The following is a 25,476-nucleotide window of genomic DNA, read 5'->3' on the forward strand; positions in this document are numbered from 1 at the left end:
TATGGGTAATATACTTTTTTAATTTCATTAACAGATGATGCATTCATGACAGAACGGAATAAAATGTAAAGCAACTTTTTTTGCTGGACAGCTCCTTTTAGTCACCCTCATGACTAAGCCCATAGAACATAACACACACACACACACAAACAGAATCAAACACCAAACTATAATTAAAAGAAAAACAATCATCAATATTACTTGAAAATATTTAAGCGCATAGAGCATTTTGTGTGTCAGTTCAGCAGTATTTAGTCTGGTGTTTTTTTGTTTTATCTTGAGAGAGATAGTCTGTCCTGATTGCAAACATGTTAAAAAAACTAAACAAAACAAAAATGACACGTTCTTAAAGGTTTAGCCATAACTCCCATCATAAGTCCCATTAGGAATGGTGGAGCAAGTTGTTTTGCCAAGTATGAGACTTTAAACGCATCATCTTCAGCGTGATCTGAGATATTCCAACCATAACCATCACTTTCTGCAAATTAATCTGAACAGCCGAGTAGTCTCCCTCACAGATTGAGCAGTTTATCTTGCTTGCAACAAAAAGCGCAGACACTAAATCAACAACCTCCAGGATATGTGGGCATGTGTACACAAACAGACTGACGGAGGACAGGGAAGATTGCCATAAGAGGGAACAGAACATGCAGAATGTTACACCTCCAACTCACTCACACACACACACACAAAACTGGTACACCGCACACGACACACAGTAGTGACTAAAAATAACCCCCAAAATAAAAATAAACTGTAATAACCAAACATGACTGCAATCTTAGTCCTAACCAAATATAGAGATTCTGAATGCAAAGACAAGTTAGACTCAGCAATGGTGTAGTGCTTCTGCATAAACACGCAGCATTCCCTTCAAAGAAATGATGGAAAGACCAAAATTATCGAGGAAAGACATGAGCATTACTAAAACTGAAGAAAAGATATAAATCAAGACTTGAACTTCGAACGTTCACGCAAAAATGCTGATGACGAAAACTAAATTAAAAACAGCAGTGTTGAAAGGTTTCTCTCAACTGTGGTAAACAAACCCTTCCTGCCACTGGATGGTTTAAAAAGCGAGATCTTCCGCACGTTTGCCCATAATGAGTGGTGAAAAAAACAATTACTCGAACACACGGGAAAGCAATCATACAGTACAGGCAATGAGATTTGCTGAGAAGAACATCTGTGGAATAAAGTTGATATTTTTATCATTCGTGTTGCATTTTAGATATCATGAGAATGGAAAGATGAGCGGATAAAGAACGCTGTTTGGAATGGACAAAAATAATGAGGAAAAATTCCTTGGGATTCAGTCAATGCTGTGAAAGCACAGTCTGAGGGAAAGCAAGACAGTGGGGGGGGTCTTCCTCTGGTCCAATCGAGTTTTGGGTTTCAGTCACCCAAAGAACTTCTGGGAGATCCTCCTGGTTTCCCCCATACTTCAGTTCTTCAGCACCAACTCATAGCACTGGTACACAAACTGAGAGACCTCTGGCGCTCTGCACTTTATCGACAGCTGAGGACAGAAACAAGACAGAGATTAGAATAAATCAAAGATATGTTAGCATATACTGTATCAAACGTTGATTTACATTTCATAGAAATGTTAAGATGTGAAGATTTGAGCTCATGCCACAGTAGGAAAGTTGAGACATTTCAAGGTGAAGAAAAAGGTGCGAGAATCTAGTAAACCAATGCTGAAAACCTGCCAAACCTATAATGTAATATAAACCTATTTGACTGCGCCAAGCGCAACCACAAAACGAAGTTACAAACGCTGTCACGTAGAAGACCACAACAAGCTCTGACTTTACAGCTAACACGTCCAATTTTTGCTCTTATTATAAGCTGCAGCAAAGGTGAGCGTGATCTTGAGCGTTAGTCTTGTGTTCTAAAGCAGTGTTTCTCAACCGTGTTGCTGGATGACCACCAACACTGCATGTTCTGGATGTCTCCTTTGTATGTCACGCACGTCTTTCAGTCTCTGCTAATGATCTGAATCAGGTGTGTTTGGTTAAGGAGACATGAAAAATATGCATAGCTGGTGGTCAAGGGGTCACCAATCTCGTTCCTGGAGGTCCGGTGCCCTGTAAGGTTTAGCTCCAACTTGCCTCAACACACCTGCCTGGGTGTTTCAAGTATACCTAGTAAGACCTTGATTGTTCAGGTGTGTTTGATTAGGGTTGGAGCTAAAATCTGCAGGACACCGGCCCTCCAGGAACAAGTTTGGTGATCCCTGATATAGACCATTTCAATGTGGTCATGTCATTGGCCCATGAACATTTCCTGCTTGTTATCAAACTATTTCATAATTGTAACAAGAGATGATTCAATCATCAAATTAATGTTAAAACAGCCATCACAACATTATTTATCAATATGTGGCTCTTTTTGGATTCTCAGTAGCTAAAGAAATTAAAAATGTAAAGCAGGAAATACGTTGGGACCATTGTTTTTGTTTACATCCCTCAAAATGGTCTATAATAACTAAGTTCACTATTATTCAAAAGTGTGTGGTCTGTAACATTGAATATTTAAATATTTTCAGCTGATCTCTGGGTCTGGCAGGAACACTTTTAGCTTAGCCAAAGATTCTAGAATACACAAGAAAGGTCACTCATATCTTTTTGAATGGGGAGAAGTGTAACTGTCAATATGGTGAATAAAGCCCCATCTACTAGTACAGGAGCCATTCATTGTTCGCTATCTAGTGAAAAAAGGATTAGAAGTATGTTCATTTTTTTTTTTAATTATTCATCAATTCCTCCGCGAACCACAAAAAGGAAGCCTGTGCACTAGTGGTACACGTACCAGTTTTAGAACCACTGGATAGACCATTACCATCCCACTCAAAAAAATACCAAAGAGTTCACTCTCCTGAAGTTAAATCATGTAATAAAGCCAACAGAAAACAAAAAGTTGCTATTTTCTACAGCAGCAAGCACAATGATTTTATACAGCACCTGAAAATATTACCCAGATGTGTAAACATACAAGCAAGTTAAGCAATTTTCAGGCACTGCATAATATCGTTGCAGTATGAGTGTAGTTCCTAAACATATCAGCCTAAAAATAGCAACTTTTCACTTTTTCGTCAGTCTTAGTACACAATGTTACGACTAAAGAATCAAGTTTTAAATAGGAAAATTATCAAAACCGGTCATTTTTGAACAATATGCTAATGGTGTAATCTGAGAGAGAGAGAGAGAGAGAGAGAGAGAGAGAGAGAGAGAGAGAGAGAGAGAGAGAGAGAGAGAGAGAGAGAGAGAGAGAGAGAGAGAGAGAGAGAGAGAGAGAGAGAGAGAGAGAGAGAGAGAGAGAGAGAGAGAGAGAGAGAGAGAGAGAGAGAGAGAGAGAGAGAGAGAGAGAGAGAGAGAGAGAGAGAGAGAGAGAGAGAGAGAGAGAGAGAGAGAGAGAGAGAGAGAGAGAGAGAGAGAGAGAGAGAGAGAGAGAGAGAGAGAGAGAGAGAGACTTAATGGATTAAAAAATGGATTCAAACTTCTGAGAGTTGTAAAAAAAGTGTGTTCCTTTAAGTGTTAACATTAAATTGTGTGGGGTCTGAAAGATAAAAGAAATAATTGGGTGAAATATTTATTACAATTCAAAGGGTACTTGAAATTACTCTAAAAATCTGTAACAATAAATGCTGTTCTTCTCAACTAAAACGTTTTATTATTCAAATAATCATGAAAATGTACGACTGTTTCAACAGAAATATTAAACATTAAAATCAGCACCAATTCAGAACAGTATAATGACTTCTGAAGGATCAGGTGACACTGAAAATTGCAGTAACGTCTGTTGATAATTCAGATTTGTCATTACAATAAATTACCTAAAAAATAGGCATTTAAATTGGGGTAAAACTCTATAAATTCTGCCTTTGTGAGTGTCAAAAACATTGTGAACACTTTCGAATGTTTCTGCAGCAAACACCTGCAGCAATTTGTAAGTAAGCTGTGTTTACTTTGTGAGAACTGCTTAAAAAGCTGGTCCTCCTAAAAGGATTGCATTTGGCACGCACAGAGTATCAGACAAACAAATGCAGACTAATGTCAGAGAAGCAACTGTGCTTGGAGAGGTCAATGTCAGTGGAGACCTCCATCTAATGCAACACCTGCTTCCTCTTTGTCAAGTGAACCCGAGGCATCTCGCAGACCAATCCTACAGAGGATAATCAGAAAGCCAGTGGCTACAGCGCAAGAGGACACTGCATGTGAGAAAGGGAAAGAGATGAGCGTGAGGGAGAGATCAATGGCACAATTTATCCTTCCTGAATCCAGGAGTTCTCTCTGGGTTTTAGTGAGATCGCCCTGCAGCTTTCCAATGGGCTTTGGCAATTGTGAATTTTCCACTAGTGAATAGAAAGAAATCAGTGCTGCACACTATGTTTGAGACTACTAATACAGTGTCCACTCAGCATGATGTGACAGGTTCTGATAGCTCCAAACAAACACTAAACAGTTCAAGTAAAATAAAATGCTTTATAATACAACAGAAGCAAAGCTAATAAGAATAGATGGTATATTTGTTTTTCTACCATTTGTATATTAATTGTTGTAAAAAATATAATTAATTGATTAAATATTTTTAATCAGTATTTTAATGTCTGTTTAATTAAAACTCATTAAAAATAAAAAGGTCTGATATTAATAACGTTTTCTTTGCACAATTTTCATTTTGTTGCATCACCATAAAAAATGACAGTTAATTTAATAAAATAGTCAAACTTTAAGCTCTCGCTATTAACAAACATTAAATATGACTTTCACATCAAACTCTTAATTTATTAATATTTAGTAAGGTAATTGTTAGGTTTAGGTATTGGGTAGGATTAAGGATGTAGAATATGATTATGCATAATTAATAAATGGCATAATATACACTGTACAGTAAGCACAATAAACAGCCAATATATGTTAAAAAGCAAGTTAATAGTGAAAACTGTAGTTCCAATTCTTATACACACCAGTTTTTTCTCATTTTACAACTCCCCTATAGCCAAACAGCTGAGTTTCACCCTTTCTGAACCCATTCAGCCAATCTCTAGGTCTGGTGGAATCACAGATCTAGAGATTCTTAAATTATTATAGTAAGGGATTAGACCATTAGCATATCTTAGTCAAAAATGAACAAAAAGTTTTGATAAGTTTTCCTATTTAATGCTCGTTCTGTAGTTACACTATGTACTAAGAATGACGGAAAATGAAAAGTTCCTATATCCTAGGCTGATATGGCTAGGAACTATATTCTCATTCTGGATAAAGAAACTTTGCTGCCATACCATGGCTGCAGCGTCACAATGATATCACGCAGTGCCAGCAAGCTAACAGCACTCATCAAAATCGAAATCAAAGTCCCTTTAAGGCAAGTTGCTTCACTCGGCGACAGGGTCGGAGCAAGCTAAACTACCGTTCTAGGCAAAAGACTGTCAGACATAGGCGGTCGCCTAAGTCACCTCTACGGACGAACCGACCCTGCTCGGTGGCCATCTTTGAAATGCCTCTCAGGCAGTATGCTCGGGCATTCTTTCTAAATGGGGAAACATCAAATTCTCAAAAACAGTTTGACAAGCTTACGATTACATTACAAATTTGGAATCCCCAATAGAATTAAACAACAACCATCTTATAAGTTTTATTTCTAACCGTTTGAATCAAACTAAATGGGCTAACGCCGAAAGGCAAAAGCTAACGCGCGTGAGCACTCGAAAGGAACAAGATCACAACAACCTCATTTATGGCAGTGTTGCACAATTTCATCCTCTGGATAATGCTTTGATCACGCTGGTCTTCTAAAGTAATCCACAACTCTGTCTTGATGGCAAGACTCCTCCAGAAAGCGACTCTTCGTTTACAAGTTTGTGGGGGTTTGAGTAGTTGCTGTCACGTGATGTGCGTTTTACAGGACAGACTATACCTCGCGATCGTTTCATACAGATACCAAAAAACTTGTTTTCAAGTGCACTTGGTTCATTTAAAAGTACAGATTTCAAGCTTTATGTGAATATATTTCTTATGTCTGTGAAGCAAGTATTCGCTGAGATTCCAGTGTGTTTGTTGACCACAAAACATGTTGTAAAAAGCATACGTCTGGTCCGAACTTCTCCCCTGGAGAAACGTCAGTCAAAAGTGATCGATGGTTAGCTGCTGTACTAGTAGGCGAAGCTTCATCCACCATATTGATCATTACACTTTTCCCCATTCAAAACTATACGAATGACATGTCTTGTGTACTCTAGAATCTTTGATAATATGTTGCACCTACTTCAGTCATAGTACAGCAACGAAGTTCCTTGATCATCAAGTCAGAACGAGAGTATAGTTCCTAACCAAAATCAGCCTAGAAAATATCAATCTTCCGAACAGGAAATTGCCTGAAAAGCTTCAAGAATGGTAAAACTCAATTGTTTACATCCAGGAGATTTGTGAAACAAATTATTTTTTTTTAATGGAGTGTTCCTCAAAGTATTACCAATAAAATTTGAAAAAGCTAATTATAGATCATTCGCTACCTAGCAGCTAGCTCTCTGCAACTCTCACATGGTCTCCAGTTTCTGGATAGGGGACCACATGGGAAAGTGGAAAGTGGTGGGGAAGTGGTGTTAGTAAGGCCAACAGAGGGCACTCAACCTGCGGTCTCTGTGGGTCCTAACACCTTAGTGTATTGATGGGGACTCTTTACTGCTCAGTGAGCGCAGTGTTTTGGATGAGATGTAAAACTGAGATCCTGATTCCCTGTGGTCGTTAAAAATCCCAGGATGTCCTTTGAAAAAGAGTAGGGGTTTAACCTCAGCATCTTGGCTAAATTTGGCCACTGGCCTCTGTCCATCAAGGCCGCCAAACCATCGCCATACCATAATTGGCTTCATCACTCTGTCTCCTCTCCACCAATTAGCTTGAGTGTGATGTGCGGTCTGGCACAATAGAGCCGTCTTCGCGTCATCCAGGTGGATGCTGCACACTGGTGCTGGATGAGGAGATTCCCCGAAGTATGCTATCCATCTCAGATGCAGAAAAGCTAGTCCATGCTTTTATGACTTCTAGGCTGGACTACTGTAATGCACTGTTTGCTGGCTGCCCAGCATCCTCTATTAACAAACTTCAATTAGTACAAAATGCAGCTGCCAGAGTTCTTACCAGGTCTAGAAAATTTGATCACATCACCCCAATTTTATCCTCCTTACACTGGCTGCCTGTTAAGTTTCGTATTGAATTTAAAATATTGCTTCTTACATATAAAGCTTTAAATAATCTAGCTCCTGTTTATCTAACCAATCTTCTGTCTCGCTACAATCCAACTTGCTCTTTAAGGTCTCAAAGCACAGGGCTTCTGGTAGTACCTAGAATAGCAAAGTCGAGTAAAGGAGGTCGAGCCTTCTCATTTATAGCTCCTAAACTCTGGAATAGCCTTCCTGATAACGTCCGAGGCTCAGACACACTCTCCCAATTCAAAACTAGATTAAAGACCTATCTGTTCAGTAAAGCATACACTTAGTGCACCACTTAGGGGGCTTCCACACAGGTTATGCATCTTGTTGATATACACTGTGAACATCAGCTACGCTAATTATTTTCTTTATTCTCCATTTCCACCTGGGGATACTCTTCCCGAGGCCCTCAGACTATGCAGAGTCACTGATTCGATCCAAGACCAACGACGAGATGATCCCAAGGTTTTTTATATCCTGGACCTGGCCGAATCCTGAGCAGCTACTGTGATGGTCATGGAAGAGTGGAGAACATGAGACTGATTCCTGTGACGCTCCAGAGACAGACGAGTCTTCCCTGAGGCCAGCTTCCAGCCTCCGCCACTGAGACTACAGCTCTGCACAAGATGTTTGGCCAGCGGAGAAATTAAAATGATCGTGCCCAACTGAGCCTGGTTTCTCTCAAGGTTTTTTTTCTTCACTTTCGCCAATTAGTGAAGTTTTTTTTCCCTCTCTGCTGTCACCACTGGCTTGCATGGTTCGGGATCTGTAGAGCTGCGCATCGTTGGATTTGCTCTTCAGTATTTGGACTCTCAGTAGTGATTATTAAACCACACTGAACTGAGCTAAACTGAACTGAACTTAAACACTACAAACTGAACTACACTGTTCCTATTTACTGTGACCTTTTATGTGAAGCTGCTTTGACACAATCTACATTGTATAAGCGCTATACAAATAAAGGTGAATTGAATTGAATTGAATGTGTAAAGCGCTTTGAGTATCTAGAAAAGCGCTCTATAAATGTGAGGAATTATTATTATTATTATTATTATCTCACAATCATGCTATAAACAGCCAAAAGCATCAGCAGAAGGAAGGAATACGCTGAGAATGAATGAGTGGGCATGTCCTTATCAATCAAATCCCATTTCAAACTCCCATTAGTTCTGTCAGACGTGGAGGATTTTGTCTTGGTTTCACGCAGAATGTAGTGGGCACAAACACAGATACAGTGATGACACTGCTGACTTGCTTTGTGGCATCAGCTTCCTGTATGCAGAGGCGTTTCATTAACAGTTGCATTGTTCTATAATTTGACTTGAGAGAAAGTGAGAGAGGAAAAAAAAAAAAAGAAAGAAAGAAGCTGAGATACTGCACAGGTGGGTGGTGGGCATGAACCACAGAGAGCAGGAAGAGTAGATGGTGTGACTTGAAGACTTGGAGATTTGGCAGCAGGCTGCGACAATGGGGAAGAATGTAATGAAAGCGCAAATGAAAACAGATGAGATGGTGGGATGACAAGAAGAGTGGAAGCAGCAGGGTGCTGCATGGAGGGCTGTGGAGAAATGCTTCAACAGATTCCTGCCATTAGATGCTCGCAGTGTGTAAAGGAGAAACGGGCTGTGCCATTGGATGCTTAGTTGCCATAGGGATGATGAACGGTGACAAATTGTACAGCTTTATAGCCAACAGAAACATTGATGGATATTTGGAAAGTACAGTATATCACTATGGTTCACAATATAGCCGTTTTTCAGGGCGTTCAGAAAATATTGCTTGTGTGCGACAACAGGCAGGAACAAAACAACCATGATTCATGGAGCATGTGTCTGAGCTGTGAGGAACACTTCTATCCCTTAAGGCGGCTGTTAGAATGGAAGATTTGCAGACCCATAAAGGTGTGTTTTATATCAGTAATTTTCCAACAGAAATCTGTGCATATTTCAGTTTAAGTGCAATTTTTAGACTTAAAATTATTTAAAAGTTGAAGATTCATTAAAATGTTTGTCTTCTATATTCAATTAATTATTAAAATAAGCAACTAAAATAAAATCTAGACAAGAAATGAATGGTCTTGCTATATGTTTTTGCATGCAGCGACAGGAGTAACTGTTTTTTTTTTTTTAATGTATCATCCTCTTATCTCGTCACATTTAATTCAGACTGGCAGCCCATATCTCAGATAAAATATCATTTCTTTGCAGAAGCGGTGGAGTGCTGCTGCTTAAAAGCGCTGCAGGAAAGGCTGATGTGTGTAAAGGAGACCGAGTCTAGTGCACATTAAAAGCGCATGCCGTGAGTGGATGGGCTTCTGTTGAAGAACGAGTCCTTTGATGAAGGCTATTCAATTTGATTATTCCTGGAATTAAATGTGAAAACAATTCTGAGGACACAACCTGCGAAATGTAGAAATGTGACTATTTCTGCACATTTCCTCATACTGTCAATATTCAAACCAGCTGCTGGAACAAGACGTCATGTTTGTTTTGTTTTTATTTTGGTGCGCTAATGATTATATTTTCCCATAAATAACAGATAATAATTATATTACTTTCATTTTAAGATTTTATGTCACTGATTATATAACGATAATAATATATCAAAAAGCTAAAATGTATAAATTGCACTGTAAGTCTAGAGTAAGTCTTATTCAGTTTAAAATCATTGGACCACATTATTCAAAATAAAACATTACACAAAATTTTCAGATATGTATCTACCGAATTACATTTGTCATGGTTTAATTTTTTGCTCCAAGATACAAAGTTATTGGAATGAATTTTTGTATATTTTGGTACAATTACAGCTGGAGCCAATACTTTTAAATCTGGTATTTTCTGAAGAAAGGCATTCATTTTTCAGTAGACAAATTGCTTGCATACAGCTTTAAAAAAGCCAGGAGGTTTTTACTATTGTTTTGGAAGAAAAATAAGACACTCCAACATATAAACTATGGCTTTACGTTTTAAAATTCTTGGGTACTGTTTCAATGGAAAACTTAAGCAGTTTGAGCAAATCTGGCATCCTTTTCTATGTTAATATTTTCTTCATCATTTTATCAAGGGATGGTTTGTGATGAGGGTATATTTTTTGTGGCTGTTGCTTTCTTTGTTTTCTTAATATGTAAACAATATATGTAAAATGCAGATCCCTTTTGAATCTTAGTCTTTAATAAAACTGGTTTGAGGGTGGCACGGTGGCTCAGTTTGTTAACACTGTCACCTCACAGCAAGAAGGTTGCTGGTTCGAGTCCCGTCTGGACCGGTTGGCATTACTGTCAGAAGTTTGCATGTTCCCCTTGTGTTCGTGTCCTCCAGTTTCCCCCACAGTCCAAAAGCATGTGCTATAAATGAATTAGATGAACTAAATTGACTGTAGAGCATGAGTGCATGTGTGAATGTGGGAGTGTATTGGTGTTTCTCAATACTGGGTTGCTGCTGAAAACATATGCTGGAATAGTTGGCGGTTCATTCCGCTGTGGCAACCCCTGATAAATAAGTGACTAAGCTGAAAGAAAATGAATGAACGAAAAGTGATTTGACCAAAAAAAACAAAAGTGCAGGATAATTCCCTATAGTACTTCTATCGACAGGCCTAGTCATGTCAGTGTGATATACAGACTCTACTGAAGCACAGCAGCATGTCTGTATATTTGTAAAGTCAAATTTACTGTTGCACTGCTGAAAGTTGGAAGTAAAAGAAAGAATCATGCTCATGTGAAAGCAGCAAGGCGTCCGAGATATTTAGTGTTTAGCTCAAGTAAAAAAGATTTTTTGTGATGTAAAAACAAACAAACAAACAAACAAAAAAAACACCCAACCTCCATTTCCTGCATTGTGATGTCATCAAAGGTGAGTGGAGAGATGAGCAAAAACACAGGGGACACATAATTAAATCAAACAGGAAAGCAAACACCACATTCATTAATGTAACGTAATGTATGTGCGTTCGTTAAAGGGGTGGTCCAGAGAGTATTTTTAAGGTTTGGTTGCGTTTATAAGATGCAGAGCAATGTGTTCTCATGCTTCATTTGTAAAAAAAAAAAATCACGTTATTTTTTCATATATCTTACTTTGATTATATACAGCTACTCTGCTAACATAAGAATGACTGTCATGTTTCCTAGTTCCTCCAAAAGGGCCGCCCTTAAGGGGCTCTAATTGGTCAGCTAACAATGTTCTGTGATTCACGGATCGGCTCCAATTCACCGGAAAAAGAGTAATGAGCAGACGCTATTTCGCTGTGTAAACAAGGTCAGTCAGAGCAGCTGTTAGCCATATCAGTTTGAGTCTGAATCAGACAGAAAACTAAGAGGACACAGCCGAACATCACACCTGCTCTCTAAAATAACATCTGACAAGTGTCTTTCATATATATTTGGAATAAGCATGTGTAAGTGATATGAAACGTTCACATATCTTTTACAAGTTTGTTACTTGAGATGTAGAACGCAGGGAAAGCGTCTGCATAGAGAGACACTGCAGCTCTGGTGAAGATTGTGGGTGTTTGATGGATAAATATGAACTTGTAGCTAAATTGTTAACAGTGCCAAACAGCATTTCCCGTTGTTTACATCCTTGTTTACAGCCACGCTACAACATACCGTTAATGCTAGACACAATGCACGTAATAGATCAATTTTAACAAATAAAAATACTTACAGGTTGTGGCTCACAATCTACAGCTTTGTCTATTTTGGTTGGAACTGCTCATTTTTTAAAGAGTTTAGCTATATATTTTTTATAATTCTCTAGAACATAATTAAAATTAATCTGTAAGCACTTTTCTTTTTGTGTCGTATCCTTTGGAAGCCCAAATACAGAAACAGAAGAAGCTCAGTGGAAATAGCAGCAATTGGACGACATTTTAGCTTTCTCTGGTATAACTTTACAGCATCTCTGGCCACACCGCTTTGCTGTGTGGGGTATATGCACACGGTGAATACACGTAACTTGAAGCGTTTGTGATCTCTCTAGCCTGGTGTATTTTTTTGTAGTCCCCAAACTTCGTTTGCTAAGCTAACTCTGTAAGAGCCAATGTCTCTCTTTGGATTGAACTTTGAGCGTATTTCATTCAGAGATGTTGTTTATGTTCACACAGCTACATTCCACATCAACTAAAGTTTAATATATGATAAAATAGTGGACCACCCCTTTAATGTAATTACTAACATGAACACACACTCAAAAAATGATGTTTGCTGTTTGTTACTAATTTAAAATGAGCTAAAACATAATTCTTGAGTTTTTTTCTTAAAAACTTAATTGTTTTATGTTCAACCAACTTACATTTGTAAAATCTAATAGGTTAACTTAATTTCTTCATGTTGTCTCAACACAAATTGTTGTGTTAAACCCAGCATTTTTTACATGTTAACTCAGTGCATTGATATTAACAAGCATAAATTTGGATTTTAATAATGCATTAGTAAATGTTGATTTATGATTAATAAATGCTCTAAAAGTATTGTACAATCTTGGTTCATGTTAGTAAATACATTAACTAACAAAACCTCACTGTAAAGAGTGACCATGGGATTTAGATGCCTTTATATTAGATTATAGTTTATGAAACATACCTAAATCATAGCAAAACTCTTCAAATACCATTTGTGCCTATTCTGCTTAAAAGAAAAATCATTTAAAAATGTACCAGTGTAATTATACCGATTAAATCTGAAGATTTTTTTTTAAAAATGCCTATGATATAAATAATTAAACGCTTTCAGGTGGATGTACAGTTGAAGTCAGAATTATTTGCCCCCCTGAATTATAAGCCCCCCTGTTTATTTTTTCCCCCCCAATTTCTGTGTAACGGTGAGAAGATTTTTTTCAACACATTTCTAAACACAATAGTTTTAATAACTCATTTCTAATAACTGATTTATTTTATCTTTGCCATGATGACAGTAAATAATATTTGACTAGATATTTTTATACAGCTTCTATACAGCTTAAAGTGACATCTAAAGGCTTAACTAGGTTAATTAGGTTAACTAGGCAGGATAGGGTAATTAGGCAAGTTATTGTATAACGATGGTTTGTTCTGTAGACAGTTGAAAAAAAAATAGCTTAAAGGGGCTAATAATTTTGACCTTAAAATGGTTCAAAAATTTAAAACTGCTTTTATTCTAGCCAAAATAAAACAAATAAGACTTTCTTTTTTCCTTTCTCTGTTAAACATCATTTGGGAAATAATTAAAAAGAAAAAAATTCAAAGGGGGGTTATTAATTCTGACTTCAACTGTATATCCCACTACTGGGAATAAACGCTGCTGTTGCACACAATTCTAGCTACACTGGAGATCTGAAGGAGACCTGCTTTCTTACAACTATGCTTGAGGCATGATTCATGTGGGAGATGAACATGAGAGAGAAGAAACATACTCTCTGAGTGATAGGGACAAATCCCTCAAACCAAAGAGAGGATTGACATGTTTTTCCTGACAGTCTTCACTTCTTTCCTTCGCCCACCCAGGATTCACCGAACACAATGTTTTAGTCACTAAGCTACAGCATTCAGACTGACTACACAGCATTTCTGGACAAAAAAAAGCCATTAAAGGCATGCAGCTTGCTAGATTTTAAGACAGCGTTTGATCTTCCCAGCAGTCCGTTCTCCTCTGATTGTCGTCTTCTCTCAAGAGTGCACACCAACACACAGATCTTTCACCCATATGATTCATTAGGAAGTAACAAGGAGGTCGTTTTGTGAAACACTCTCTCTCCAGCATATCCTCTTGTATTTATCGATCTGTGTGTGTGCGTGTGTGTTGGAGTGGTACTTTGCTAGTCTCTTCACATCCTTTTAAAAGCCACTTTAAAGTCCTCTACCTCTCTTTGTTTCTATTTACCGTATAGTTGGGGTTGCCAGTTAGCACACGCATTTCTGCCAGCACCCAGATGCCATTGGTGAGTTTGATGGACTGGTAGAGCATGTCTTGGGCATCCACTGTCCTCTTGGCTATGGTGAAGATATTACTGCCCTGCAGCTTGTTGCTGGCTGCATCTGTGAGGAGAGAGAAGTTACTCATTAACAAAATGCACAGATTTTCTGAAAACAAACGAAACCTGAGAGAGTCTCTATGGCAACTCTGCTGCTAATGTGTATTTTTACTCGCACGTCGTCATATGAACAAGTCAGTAATTAGTCTGATTTAAAAGAATAGTTCACCCAGATGAATGTACATTTCTCAACCTTGCTGTTCAAGCTTTATATTTTAATTTCTCTCTGAAAGAAAGAGATCTCATGTGGAGATTGCCTTATTTTATAGAACTTAAGTATTTATTTTGACTTCATTTGGTATGTTTCCATCCATCTATTTTAATGCACATCTTAGAGACGCATGGAAATTCATGGAAAAGCCAAGATGCGCATCAATTTTGAAAATGCGCATAAACGTATAAGCATACCCGAGTAGGATAAACGTTTTATTCGATAAGAAAAGATGCACATAGACTTCAATGGATACCCTTTTACTGAACAAATTCTAGTATGCGCATTAAAAAAGTCATGTGATTTTGTTGTAAGAGATCATGTGATGGGTAAAATGTGTGTGAATGGATAGACCAGCAGGCTGAACGCATTGTAAAACATCTGAAATGTTGTTTTGCTCATTCTAAAACATTTAACCATTTCAGTATAAGTGTTATTATATTATTAATGACCTCTAGAACTGTCAGGAGCATCTGTGCTACGTGTCTGATGCCTTTAAACGCCACCATGTGTTCATTGCGTGTCGGCATTGTCTTCTGAGACATCTTAAGTCATTCATTAAATAAAGAATACATTGACGCAGCTCCTCCTACCGCAGGAAATTCAGTTTTCACTCTTGATATTTGGCACCAGTTAATCAGCAAGTGAAGATTTGTTCTCTTTGACTCATTGAATGGAAATGCTGCTTTATTCGCACTACTTGAATGCGATATTCCAGTTTTGCGCATAAATTTCATTCGTATCTTTGGATGGAAACAGCAATTTTTTTTTAATTAATTTTAACTTAATTTATTATTTTTTATTGGTGTTTAACAAGACCATACATAGTAGTATACAATACAACAAAGGACAAATTACATTTTTAGTTTTCCTGTTTTCCCACTATCCCCTCAAAATAAAATAAATAAACTTCGCTTTAAGTCAATATTTCCTTTTTCCAATTATTTATTGTGTATTAGAACTGATATCAACTGAACAGAATAAGCCTATGATATAGTCTAAAACAGGATTCTAGGTCTTGTAAAAACATTTGAGAGATCCTGCAAGTAAACATCCTAATTTGTCAAGTTTTATGCAGCTAAAGAAATGCTAAGAATGGCTCATCTAGCTAAAAGAGTTGGAAACATAGCTATTGAGTGAATCAGACATTTATTTAAAACTACATGTGTCAAACATTACCAAGGCTGCGTTTAATCAAAAGCTCAGCTCAAACTGCAATATTATTCATTTTATTTTCAGCTTAGACCCTTTATTAATCTGGGATCGCCACAGCGGAATGAACCACCAACTTATCCAGCATATGTTTTACACAGCGGATGCCTTTCCGGCTGCAACCCGTCACTGGGAAACATCCATACACACTCAGTCACACACATACACTACGGTCAATTTTTAGTCTTTGGACTTGTGGGGGAAACCGGAGCACCTGGAGGAAACCCACGCAAACACAGGGAGAACATGCAAACTCCACACAGAAATGCCAACTGACCCAGATGAGGTTGGAACCAACAACCTTCTTGCTATGAGGCGAACGTGCTACACACTGCGTCACCGTGTCACCCCTTGCAATATTATTGCAACTTAAAATAGTTTTCTTGGTAATATGTTGCCTTTATTATATCCATTTAATAAATAACTAAATATATTGTATGCTATTACTCCGGTCATGGCAAAGTTGAATGTTCAGCAGCTTAACTGGCGTGCTAGAAACATTTATTACATTTTATTATCTTATTATAAATGATGAAGACAATTTTGCTGCTCAAAATCTGCAATAAAAACACAAAAATGTCATCACTGTCACTTTTGACCAAATTAAAGCATTTTTGCTTAAACTGACTCATTCCAAACTAATTTGAGCTTTATTTGTTTTGCTGAACACAAAAGGCGGTATTTTGAAAAATGTTGGAAACCGGTAACCACTGACCTCTATTGTCGAAAAATCAAATACTACTGATGTAAATCAGAATCAGAAAGAGCTTTATTGCCAGGTATGCTCACACATACGAGGAATTTGTTTTTGTGACAGAATTACAGAGACAGACAAAAAATAATATTATAAGATAATAAATATATTTTAAAAATTGAGGTATTGAAAGCAAATATACAGACTGACAAGAGTATGTACAGGTATATTACTATATACAACGTTATATGTGCAGCTGTTATGTGCAAATTGGCATGTGAAGTATGTTGCTAAATGAGTGTATATGTGTATAAAAAGTAGTGATGTTTGTTTCACAATTATTATCATCAAGTGTTCATGAGATGGAATGCCTGAGGGAAGAAACTGTTTCCTGTGCCGGGCTGTTCTGGTGCACAGTGCTCTGTAGCGTAGACAGGAAGGTAAATGGTTACAGGATTTCAACATTATTCAATAAATCCTCATTTGTGTTCAACAGAACTAAAAATAAATAAACTCAAACTGGTTTGGAACAAGTCAAGGGTGAGTAAATGATGAAAGAATTTTCATTTTCAACTCCGCAATGAACAAATGTATTATTCATTTTCCTTCGGTTTAGTCCCTGATCTGGTACTTTGTTCATGTTTGCTTACAACTATCGAGGTACAGAAAATAAAGTTATGTTGTTTAGTGTTTTAATTTGCGACCCACTCAGACATTCTTGAATTAAATTCCACCTAAAATGCAAACTCAAATCCTGATATAACAAAAAACATTTTTCTGTGGGCCAGCAAATTCTAATATATTTAATACCAACCCACATGGAGTGTAAAAAAAGGAGAGGGATTTAAAAAGAGCACCGAAGACACCCACTGTGCATTCATTAGCAATATCACTGAGAGTGTGTGTGTGCGCATGTTCATGTCTGTGTTATTCACAATTATTTTATGCAAACAATCCTGCGGAAGTGGATCGTTTCTTAAAAACCTTCCTTGAGTTAATTACACCCAGACATGCCATCGGATCAGCGCGGCTCTTCAGAGACAGCAACAGGACAGTGTGTTCATTTTAAAAGATGTGTGTGTGACTGTGAATATAACACCAAGCACCGATAAGGGTAGAGCTCTTTTTACCACCCTTTCTTTTCTTATTCCTTTCATTTCCTGTCTCCATTCACTTTAACCTCCCTTTCCTAACGCATTCATGCACACCATTTATTCCCATTACCTGAGTTGAGGTGTACGTCTTTGATTTGGAACTGTGCCTCGTTGTCATTTGGGATGTCCTTCCAGGTGGCCAGAAACACTTGACGTTCTGAAGTGCAGAAGGACACAAAAGCAGTTCATGTGAGAGGACGCCCGTGAAAAATGAGGAGAATGAGAAGACAAGAATAGTTTGGCTTTGTCTGGAATTGAAGGTTGCCATTTTGCTGCCAGGCAGACGTTTCTGTTTTAGACTACAATGTCATGTCTAAAGACGTACAACCAAATATATTGGGGATTAGAGATTCCAAGCAAATTTATACTTGTTTCTTGGTGCAAACAGAAATAACAGGTAACATGAAAAATTTATTTACTCCAAAATAATTATTTTCTTTCAAAACCATCTTGTGAATGAAAGTTCTGTTGTATTACACATGCAGTGGTCAATGGATTAAATATATAAAATTTAAACAAATTCACCGAAACAAAGTGCATAAAATATGACGTAAATGAGTAATAAACTAATTATTTTTAACCAAATGTAGGCAATTCAGTTTTAGAGGTCAGCTCACAATGACTAAAGTGTATCCGAAAGTACCATCAATTGGCTATTATTAACAATAGATGTCTTGTAAAAACAAAAATTATAGCAGCAAAATTAAAAATCTGAAGCACTCAAAAAAAAGCACAAAAAAAAAATTATATAAAAAGCCTTTATTAACATGACTATTCCATTCGAACTGCACCCATGTGTTTCAGCAAACACTTGCCTTCATCAGGGTAGCCTGATTGACCAAATAGCCATGTTAATAAAGTCTTTTAAAGGGCACCTATTTAACCACTTTTTCCATATTTAACACAATTCTTTTGTGTCTAAAGTTTCAGCTCAAAACACCCATCAGATTATTTATTACACCTTTCAGAATATTGGATTGTCTGCTCTGAACACCATGTAGCTGTTTTTGTTGCCTTTAATGCTAGTTCTCCCTGCCCACCATTCCCACGTGCCTGTTAGTGTGCGCCTCAATCTCTGGCTGTGTCAGATAAACAGCAAACAGTGACAGTGCTTCAGGGGTAATTAATGTAATTAATATGCGTCCGTGCTCTTTGGATAAGGAATACATAAATTATCATATACATAATTAACATATTGGGGTGACATAATAAAACACATCCAACATTCTGTAGCAGTTTTTGCATTTATTTCCCTTTTCACTGCCTGCTTCCTGTGCTTGTCAATGCAAGAACTTGTTTTGTTAAAAGCCAAAATTATGTCTACCATCACCATCATCAAATATTGTTTAGCTTATTGCCAATGCGTCTAATTGCAATGACTACAAATATTTTTAATCAGCACTGTGCTTTTTTTGATAGAATAAATAATAATAATAATAAAAATCTAATTAAGAATAATTTTAATGTACAAATCTAAAATATTGCTCAAACCTAGGTAGAAAACAGGATAAAGCACCCATATGGATGTAACATTTTCCAACCCTGCACAGTGCCCCACTTGAAACGTGCCCAGATGCCCATATAGTTCATCTGAATCTGATTGGAGTGTGCCTTTCCATCTTTATATTCTGCCTAGAAAGCCAGTATTTTTTCAGACACAGCCAATGTGCATCTGTATGACACCCTGGAGATACTAAACTCCATTTAAAAGACTCCTGAGGAAAGCTGTAAGCACTCTCTCACACACTTCCCAGGATACACATGAACGTCCTTTTGTGCACATGCTTATTTGGTCACAGATCTGCTCACACTCAGATGCACATAACTCACAGACATGCACACAAAAACAATTATCAAAAGGACTGACGTCACAGTCACCGCTGCTTACGTGTGAAAGGACGCAGGCAGCGATTAAAAGCACACACACATAAACTCACCCATCTTTCCGTCCTCTACAAAGAGCAGGCTAAGAGGATACTGGCAGCTGAAGTAGAACACGTCAATGTTATTCTTCACAGCTACCTGCAATGCCGACAAAAAGAGAGAGAAAAAAACACATTACGAGTGTGATTTAAGACACACTGAGGTTGTGGACAAGGCACTCAAACCCTGTTAAGGGCAGGCAGGTTTCGTCCATAATTTTTGACAAAATAAATAGCCGTCTTTTTCTTCAGTGCTTTGAAAGAATGGCACACACACACACACACCAACAGAAGAGAGATAGATGGTCCTTTGATCATGCCTTTCTTTGACATTTGCTTCTCTCTCACTCCATTCTTTTGTTTAAGTCCCTCTGTGGCTTTGCAAGGGTTGGGTTCAGGTCCTGCGTGTGGAGTTCACGTTTGCACGCCAATATGTGAACTTCAAACATGCACGAAAGCCTCAGAGGCAGAGCCTGACTAAGAGGATTGAAGATGTTTACTGACAGCTGGAGAAAGCAGAGCGAGTGTTTCTGTCCTGGGTGATCAGACTCAAAAAAAAAAAAAAACACCTGCTTTAATAAATAAACAGCAGTGAAAAAAATTAGGGGTCTTTCAGAATCTTTGGGTTTGTAGTTTGTAGTTATGTACTGAAGTATAATGCATTTTTTTGTTTTATATTCGATGATCCACTGATGACTTTTCATAATTTAAAAAAATATTTCATAAAATAAGCGCACCCTTTTAAGACATTTATTATTTTAGACGATGTAATACTATTATCTTTAGATAAAAAAGTAAATGAATAAAATAAAAAAATAAAATAAAAAATAAATAAAATAAATATAAAATAATAAAATAAAATAAATAAATATAAAATAAAGACAAAAAAATTATAAATAAAAATAAATGTAGTATAATAAAATAATATAAACAAAAAATTAAATAAATAAAACAATTAAAAAAAAACATAAAATAATAAAATAAAACAAATAATAAATATTCGTTTAAAAAAAACTAATTGTAAATAGTAACCCATGAGAACTCAATTTTACCCAAATCCATACCTAATAAATTCTTAACAAGCTGAGAAAATGTAAATGAAGTGATCTCTTTTTTTGTTTTGTAGATAGCTCTATGTAATTTATAATATTATCTGTATGTGATGATCATGAATTTTAAAACTCAGCAATGTATATAAAAAGCTAGAAAAAAAATAAAAAATAAATCCAATCATTACTTTTAATTTTAAACATTTACACTTTGTGAAGCAATAGGTTTGCAACTGAAAAACAAAAACATTTTCATCTAATTATGGCTGTAAATCTTTTGAGAGCATGAGGGATTGAATGGCACCCAGGGGAGCTTTGTTAAAGCTGACAGCAGGTGCGCAGCATCCATCAGAATACAGGCTACACAGACCCGGAGAGGGACAGACAGTCCCGCATAGACATCCAGACCTGCTACACTGCTGCCTCTGAATAATTCATCCAGCCAAACCGCTCTGAGCTGCACATGCCAACTTTATTCTTCCATCACTTGTATAACTGCAGTTAAAAACTAGAACCACCTGACAAAATAATGCCAAATCAAACACTTCATTCATTTTCTTTTCGGTTTAGTCCCTTTATTAATCAGGGGTCACCACAGCGGAATGAACCGCCAACCTATCCAGCATTATTTTACGCAGCAGATGCCCTTCCAGCTGCAACACAACACTGGGAAACACCCATACACACTCTTTCACACATATACACAACGGCCAATTTAACTTAATCAATTCACTTATAGCGTATGTCTTTTGGACTGTGGGGGAAACCGGAGCACCCGGAGGAAACCCACGCCAACACAGGGAGAACATGCAAACTTCACACAGAAATGCCAACTGACACAGCTGGGGCTCAAACCAGCAACCTTCTTGCTGTGTGGCGATTGTGCTACCCACTGTGCCACCATAACGCCCCAAATCAAATGTTTATTAAATATAATTAGGGATGCTCCAATTGATCGGGCAGAGATCGGTATCTGCCGATAATCACATTTCATGACTTGATCAGTACTCGCTAATTTGGCAGACTTTACGAACCGATCACATTTGTTTGTTTACGAGTTTAAACAATTGTTTTCAACAATATTGCAAGTTCATTCAAACCTGGCTGGAAATATCAGGGATTTTTTTTACTTGAATATTTAATAATATAACTTTGTAATAAATTGTATCATTATAATAAACAGTAGTTTATGGACCTATTTCCTATTAGTAAACAAGCATTGGATTTAGAGGTGTGCATTTTAACTTATTCATCACATATACACTTCAAACGTCATTGAGACATGTTGAATTCTTCCATCATTTGAAATGTCTCCAAATTGCTTTTTCTTACCAATTTATTTGGATCATGTCCACACTAAATGGTTATAAGAGAGGTTTTTAAGGAATTACATTTAATTAATTTATTCTCTTAGGTAAGGCAAGATCTCTACTTAATATCATACTTGGAGTGCAAATGTGCTTTATGCATTATAAAGCTTGAGGCATCAGAATCAGTATATGGTATTGGCATGACAAGGAATTGGTATTCGGTATCGGCTGCAAACATCCTGTTCGGAGCATCCCTAAATTTAACTGTTAATTATTTTTATATTTTAGTTATATTTAATTATATTCAATTATTCAATTATCTACAACAGGGTTCCTGCAGGTTTCATCAAGTCAAATTTAAGACTTTTTAGGACCCTTTTAAGACCATTATGAATGAGATTTTAGACTTATACGGGGCTAAACACTGAAGATTTTTTGTAATGTCCCGGTTGGACCAATGGAATTGGAAAAAAACAATTGTAATTATTTCTTAACCACATGTTTTAATGTGTCAAAACAAGAAAACTCTAGTTGTATACACTTTTTTCAATTAATAAAACCTTAAGTTTCATGCCTTTTCATAAATATTATGTCCACTCACACTTCCGTAAATAGTTTTTGAACAAATAAAAGATTATGTAAAGGGATATATCTGTTATTATCATGAAGAATTGTGTAATTGTTTTTAGTTTTCTTTTCTTTATTAGGGGATTTAATGAAGAGAATTTGCTGTAAAATGTTTAACAGCTGTTGTGAAATAAACAATTCTCTGCAAATAAAAAACTACTTGTTTTTTTGGTGATTGGGTGGGTTGTTTGGCGATTGGCTAACTTTACTTTGACAACTTTTAAAATTAAGACCTGTTTAAAATGTTTTAAGACCTACAACACAATATTTCTGTGAATTTAAGACTTTTTAAGGCCTAAAAATGCGTTTTTTTTTTTATGTAAGACTTTGAGACCTCGCAGACACCCTGTGTAACTACCAGAACCAAAGAAAATATATATTAGAATCTGTTTCTTTCTTATCAAATGTATCTACAGTTTTATTGGCCTTGATGACAGTGAGTCAAGCTGCAGGGAAAAAAAAAACATCTTTCATTTACTGTATGAGTGACATGGATTCACTTTCTGTGATGCCATCGAAGTGAATAACTGATCTATTATCGGCAGCCACGTGTGAAATTAATAAAGCCACAAGGCTCTCTTAGCACTGGAACTATCAGCTGCTGTAATCCGCGCCTGCAAAGATTGGAAACGCATTGTAAGCCAAAGCACATCCAGATCAAAATCCACGTGCTGAAGCGGTGAGCCGCCTGAGCTCCAGAAATATTATTGTTACATCAGGCCTGCAAAAATGGAGATATCTAAAAAATTGTGTGACAAATCCCATAATCATCACAGCTCTCCCAGCCACTAAAACCCCTACTGATGACTTCAATGACTAGCATAGAGCGGAAAGTGAAAGAGACACATTCATGAATAACCATTTGATGCTAATCTTACATGTGAACTCCGACATGATCTCCCTCCAGGAAAGCTCAATACGTGCCTTCAATCTGAAAAAGGCACCCTATAAAATCTTCAGATTAAATCTCAAGATTAAAACGCTACATTCTCTGATTCTTTTTCAGCAGTTAAAACTCTCCAACCTACATATTGGCATTTGCTTCATCCAATCAAAACAGTTCCCATATCCTCAACGCCATGTTCTGCTTGTGTTTTAATTACTACTAATTAAAGACTCTGTGTTCCACAATGCATGTGCCTTCATTTACTCTGTTTGCTTTGTGGGTTAATCCCTAATGCGCTCGCTAGAGAGAAATGTGAATTACTCCATTGAGGGAGATAATAAGCTACAGCGAAATCAGACCCATTGCTGTGCTGTTGCAGACCTACATGCTGGATCGATAGAGGACAGAAATGGACATGGATGAAATGATAGGAGGAGAAAGGCAGAAACAAATACAATTGCAGAGAGGGAGAAGCAAAGGGGAGCCACTAATGATGATTTTTTTTACTACATCTCAGCTGCTCTCCTCTGTAAGCACCCACACATAACTGTCTCTTTCTGGAGTGGCTTTTTTGGGCTGCAGCATCTGGTAATAACGCTCCCCGGGGGCTTGTTTTAGTGCATTGTGTGCTGAAATGCGTATCAGAGAAGCACTGGTTTCATATGGTGCATGAAGTATGATGCAGCAGAAATGCAGTGGAAACGTCACCTGGAGATTGTTGAGTGGTTCCATTTTCATGACGGGGCCAGTTGTGCCGAGAGGCAGACTGACATCAATTGTCTGATTCGGAGTCAGAGGAGTCAGAACCTGCAAAGGGCCAGCAGGGGCCAAACCAAAACTACAGAAAGAAACAAAAACACAGTTAAGAATAGTGACGGAAACACATGTCTTGCCAAAATACCTATAGTCAAAATGTACCCAAAAGCAATGTTTCCGAAACGAACAAATGTGTAACCAAATTAAGTCAATAAGGTATACCGAGTTCATACTGCATGATTTTCAGAGTAGCCGTGTCACAGTTGTTTTCACGCTGCATGACTATCTCGGGTAGCGTTCCGTAGCTGCTGTGTTTACACTGTTTATACTGCAAGATGGATTGGTGACAGGGGGTCTCACACTGCATGACTTTACAATATGAAGAATCACTAACAACTTTGTCTTGGTCCACAAACTACCTCTCACAACCAAACACACGCGAGAAATGACATGGATGCAACGCCAGGTCACATAGTATATATATTTTTTCATTAACTACATAATGAGAAAGAAGCTTTAGTGTGGTAGAAAATGCACTTATTTTGCTCACCTGACTTTTGAATGAAATAATTTCTCCTTTACCTTTTTTGGTTGTGGTATTGCTCAGGTGACACGTCAAACACACATGGGTGCTCCTGCCAAATTTCCACTACTTTTTTCTCTATTTCTTGGGTCCAAATAGACCGAAAAGAAGTTCTTTTAACTTTTCCCCCCAACCTTCCACTGGCCTGCAGATACCCATACTAGTAGATTCTGCTCTCTCATTGGCTGTAGGTAACCGACGATGTTATTTTCAACCATAACACATTTCACATGGCACAATTTTAATCGCCAACATATTTAGCATTGCAAATATCTTGAGTGTCTGCGATTCATCTATGATGGTCTCAAATCGTGTCTTTGATAGTTTACAAAGAATTGATTTGCCTGTGATTTCAGGCATTTGTCTGCGATTTCTCAAAACCTGTTGGCAAGTCAAAAATCAGGGCTAAAATCATGCAGTCTGAACTTGGCATTAGTGGTGGTATGCGATTTAACACATCATTTGTTTTTGATTGATTCATAATTTATTACACAGAATTCTGGAATACTTGATTCTGATTGGTCAATCACAACATTCAAAGGTATGTTATTCCCTGATAACAGCCAATTAAACAATAACTCAAGTTCATCCTCCATCAGGATTCATGTTAGGGATAATGTACATCTAGGCAGTTGTTCTCACAGAATAAAGCCTGATAGGGTGTAAAAATCACAAAATGTAAAAATAAGGCACGCAAAAAAAATTATATGGCTGAATGGAGTACACACTAACCTACCATATTATTCAGACATAAAAATAACACCAAACAGTCAAAAACAGCTGTGAGAAAGACAAGCACATAAACAGATTTGAAGGGATCCATGGTCAAGAGATGATTTGAAGCACCCCAGA

General features: G+C 37.2%; 1 protein-coding gene across 1 annotated transcript in view; it reads right to left on the reverse strand.

Annotated features, from left to right (window-relative positions):
* Nucleotides 1–25,476, reverse strand: part of ap1b1 (adaptor related protein complex 1 subunit beta 1) — a 54,369-nt gene continuing 28,893 nt past the window's right edge. The window contains exons 18-22 of the mRNA XM_056457750.1: nt 23,994–24,123; nt 19,429–19,513; nt 17,562–17,648; nt 14,070–14,224; nt 1–1,519 (exon numbers count right to left, since the gene is read on the reverse strand). Coding sequence (XP_056313725.1) covers nt 1,445–1,519; nt 14,070–14,224; nt 17,562–17,648; nt 19,429–19,513; nt 23,994–24,123 — 532 coding nt within the window. The 3' untranslated portion in view covers nt 1–1,444. The remainder of the gene's footprint in view (nt 1,520–14,069; nt 14,225–17,561; nt 17,649–19,428; nt 19,514–23,993; nt 24,124–25,476) is intronic.

Source organism: Danio aesculapii, chromosome 5 (assembly GCF_903798145.1).
Source record: "Danio aesculapii chromosome 5, fDanAes4.1, whole genome shotgun sequence".
NCBI classification, from domain to species: domain Eukaryota; kingdom Metazoa; phylum Chordata; class Actinopteri; order Cypriniformes; family Danionidae; genus Danio; species Danio aesculapii.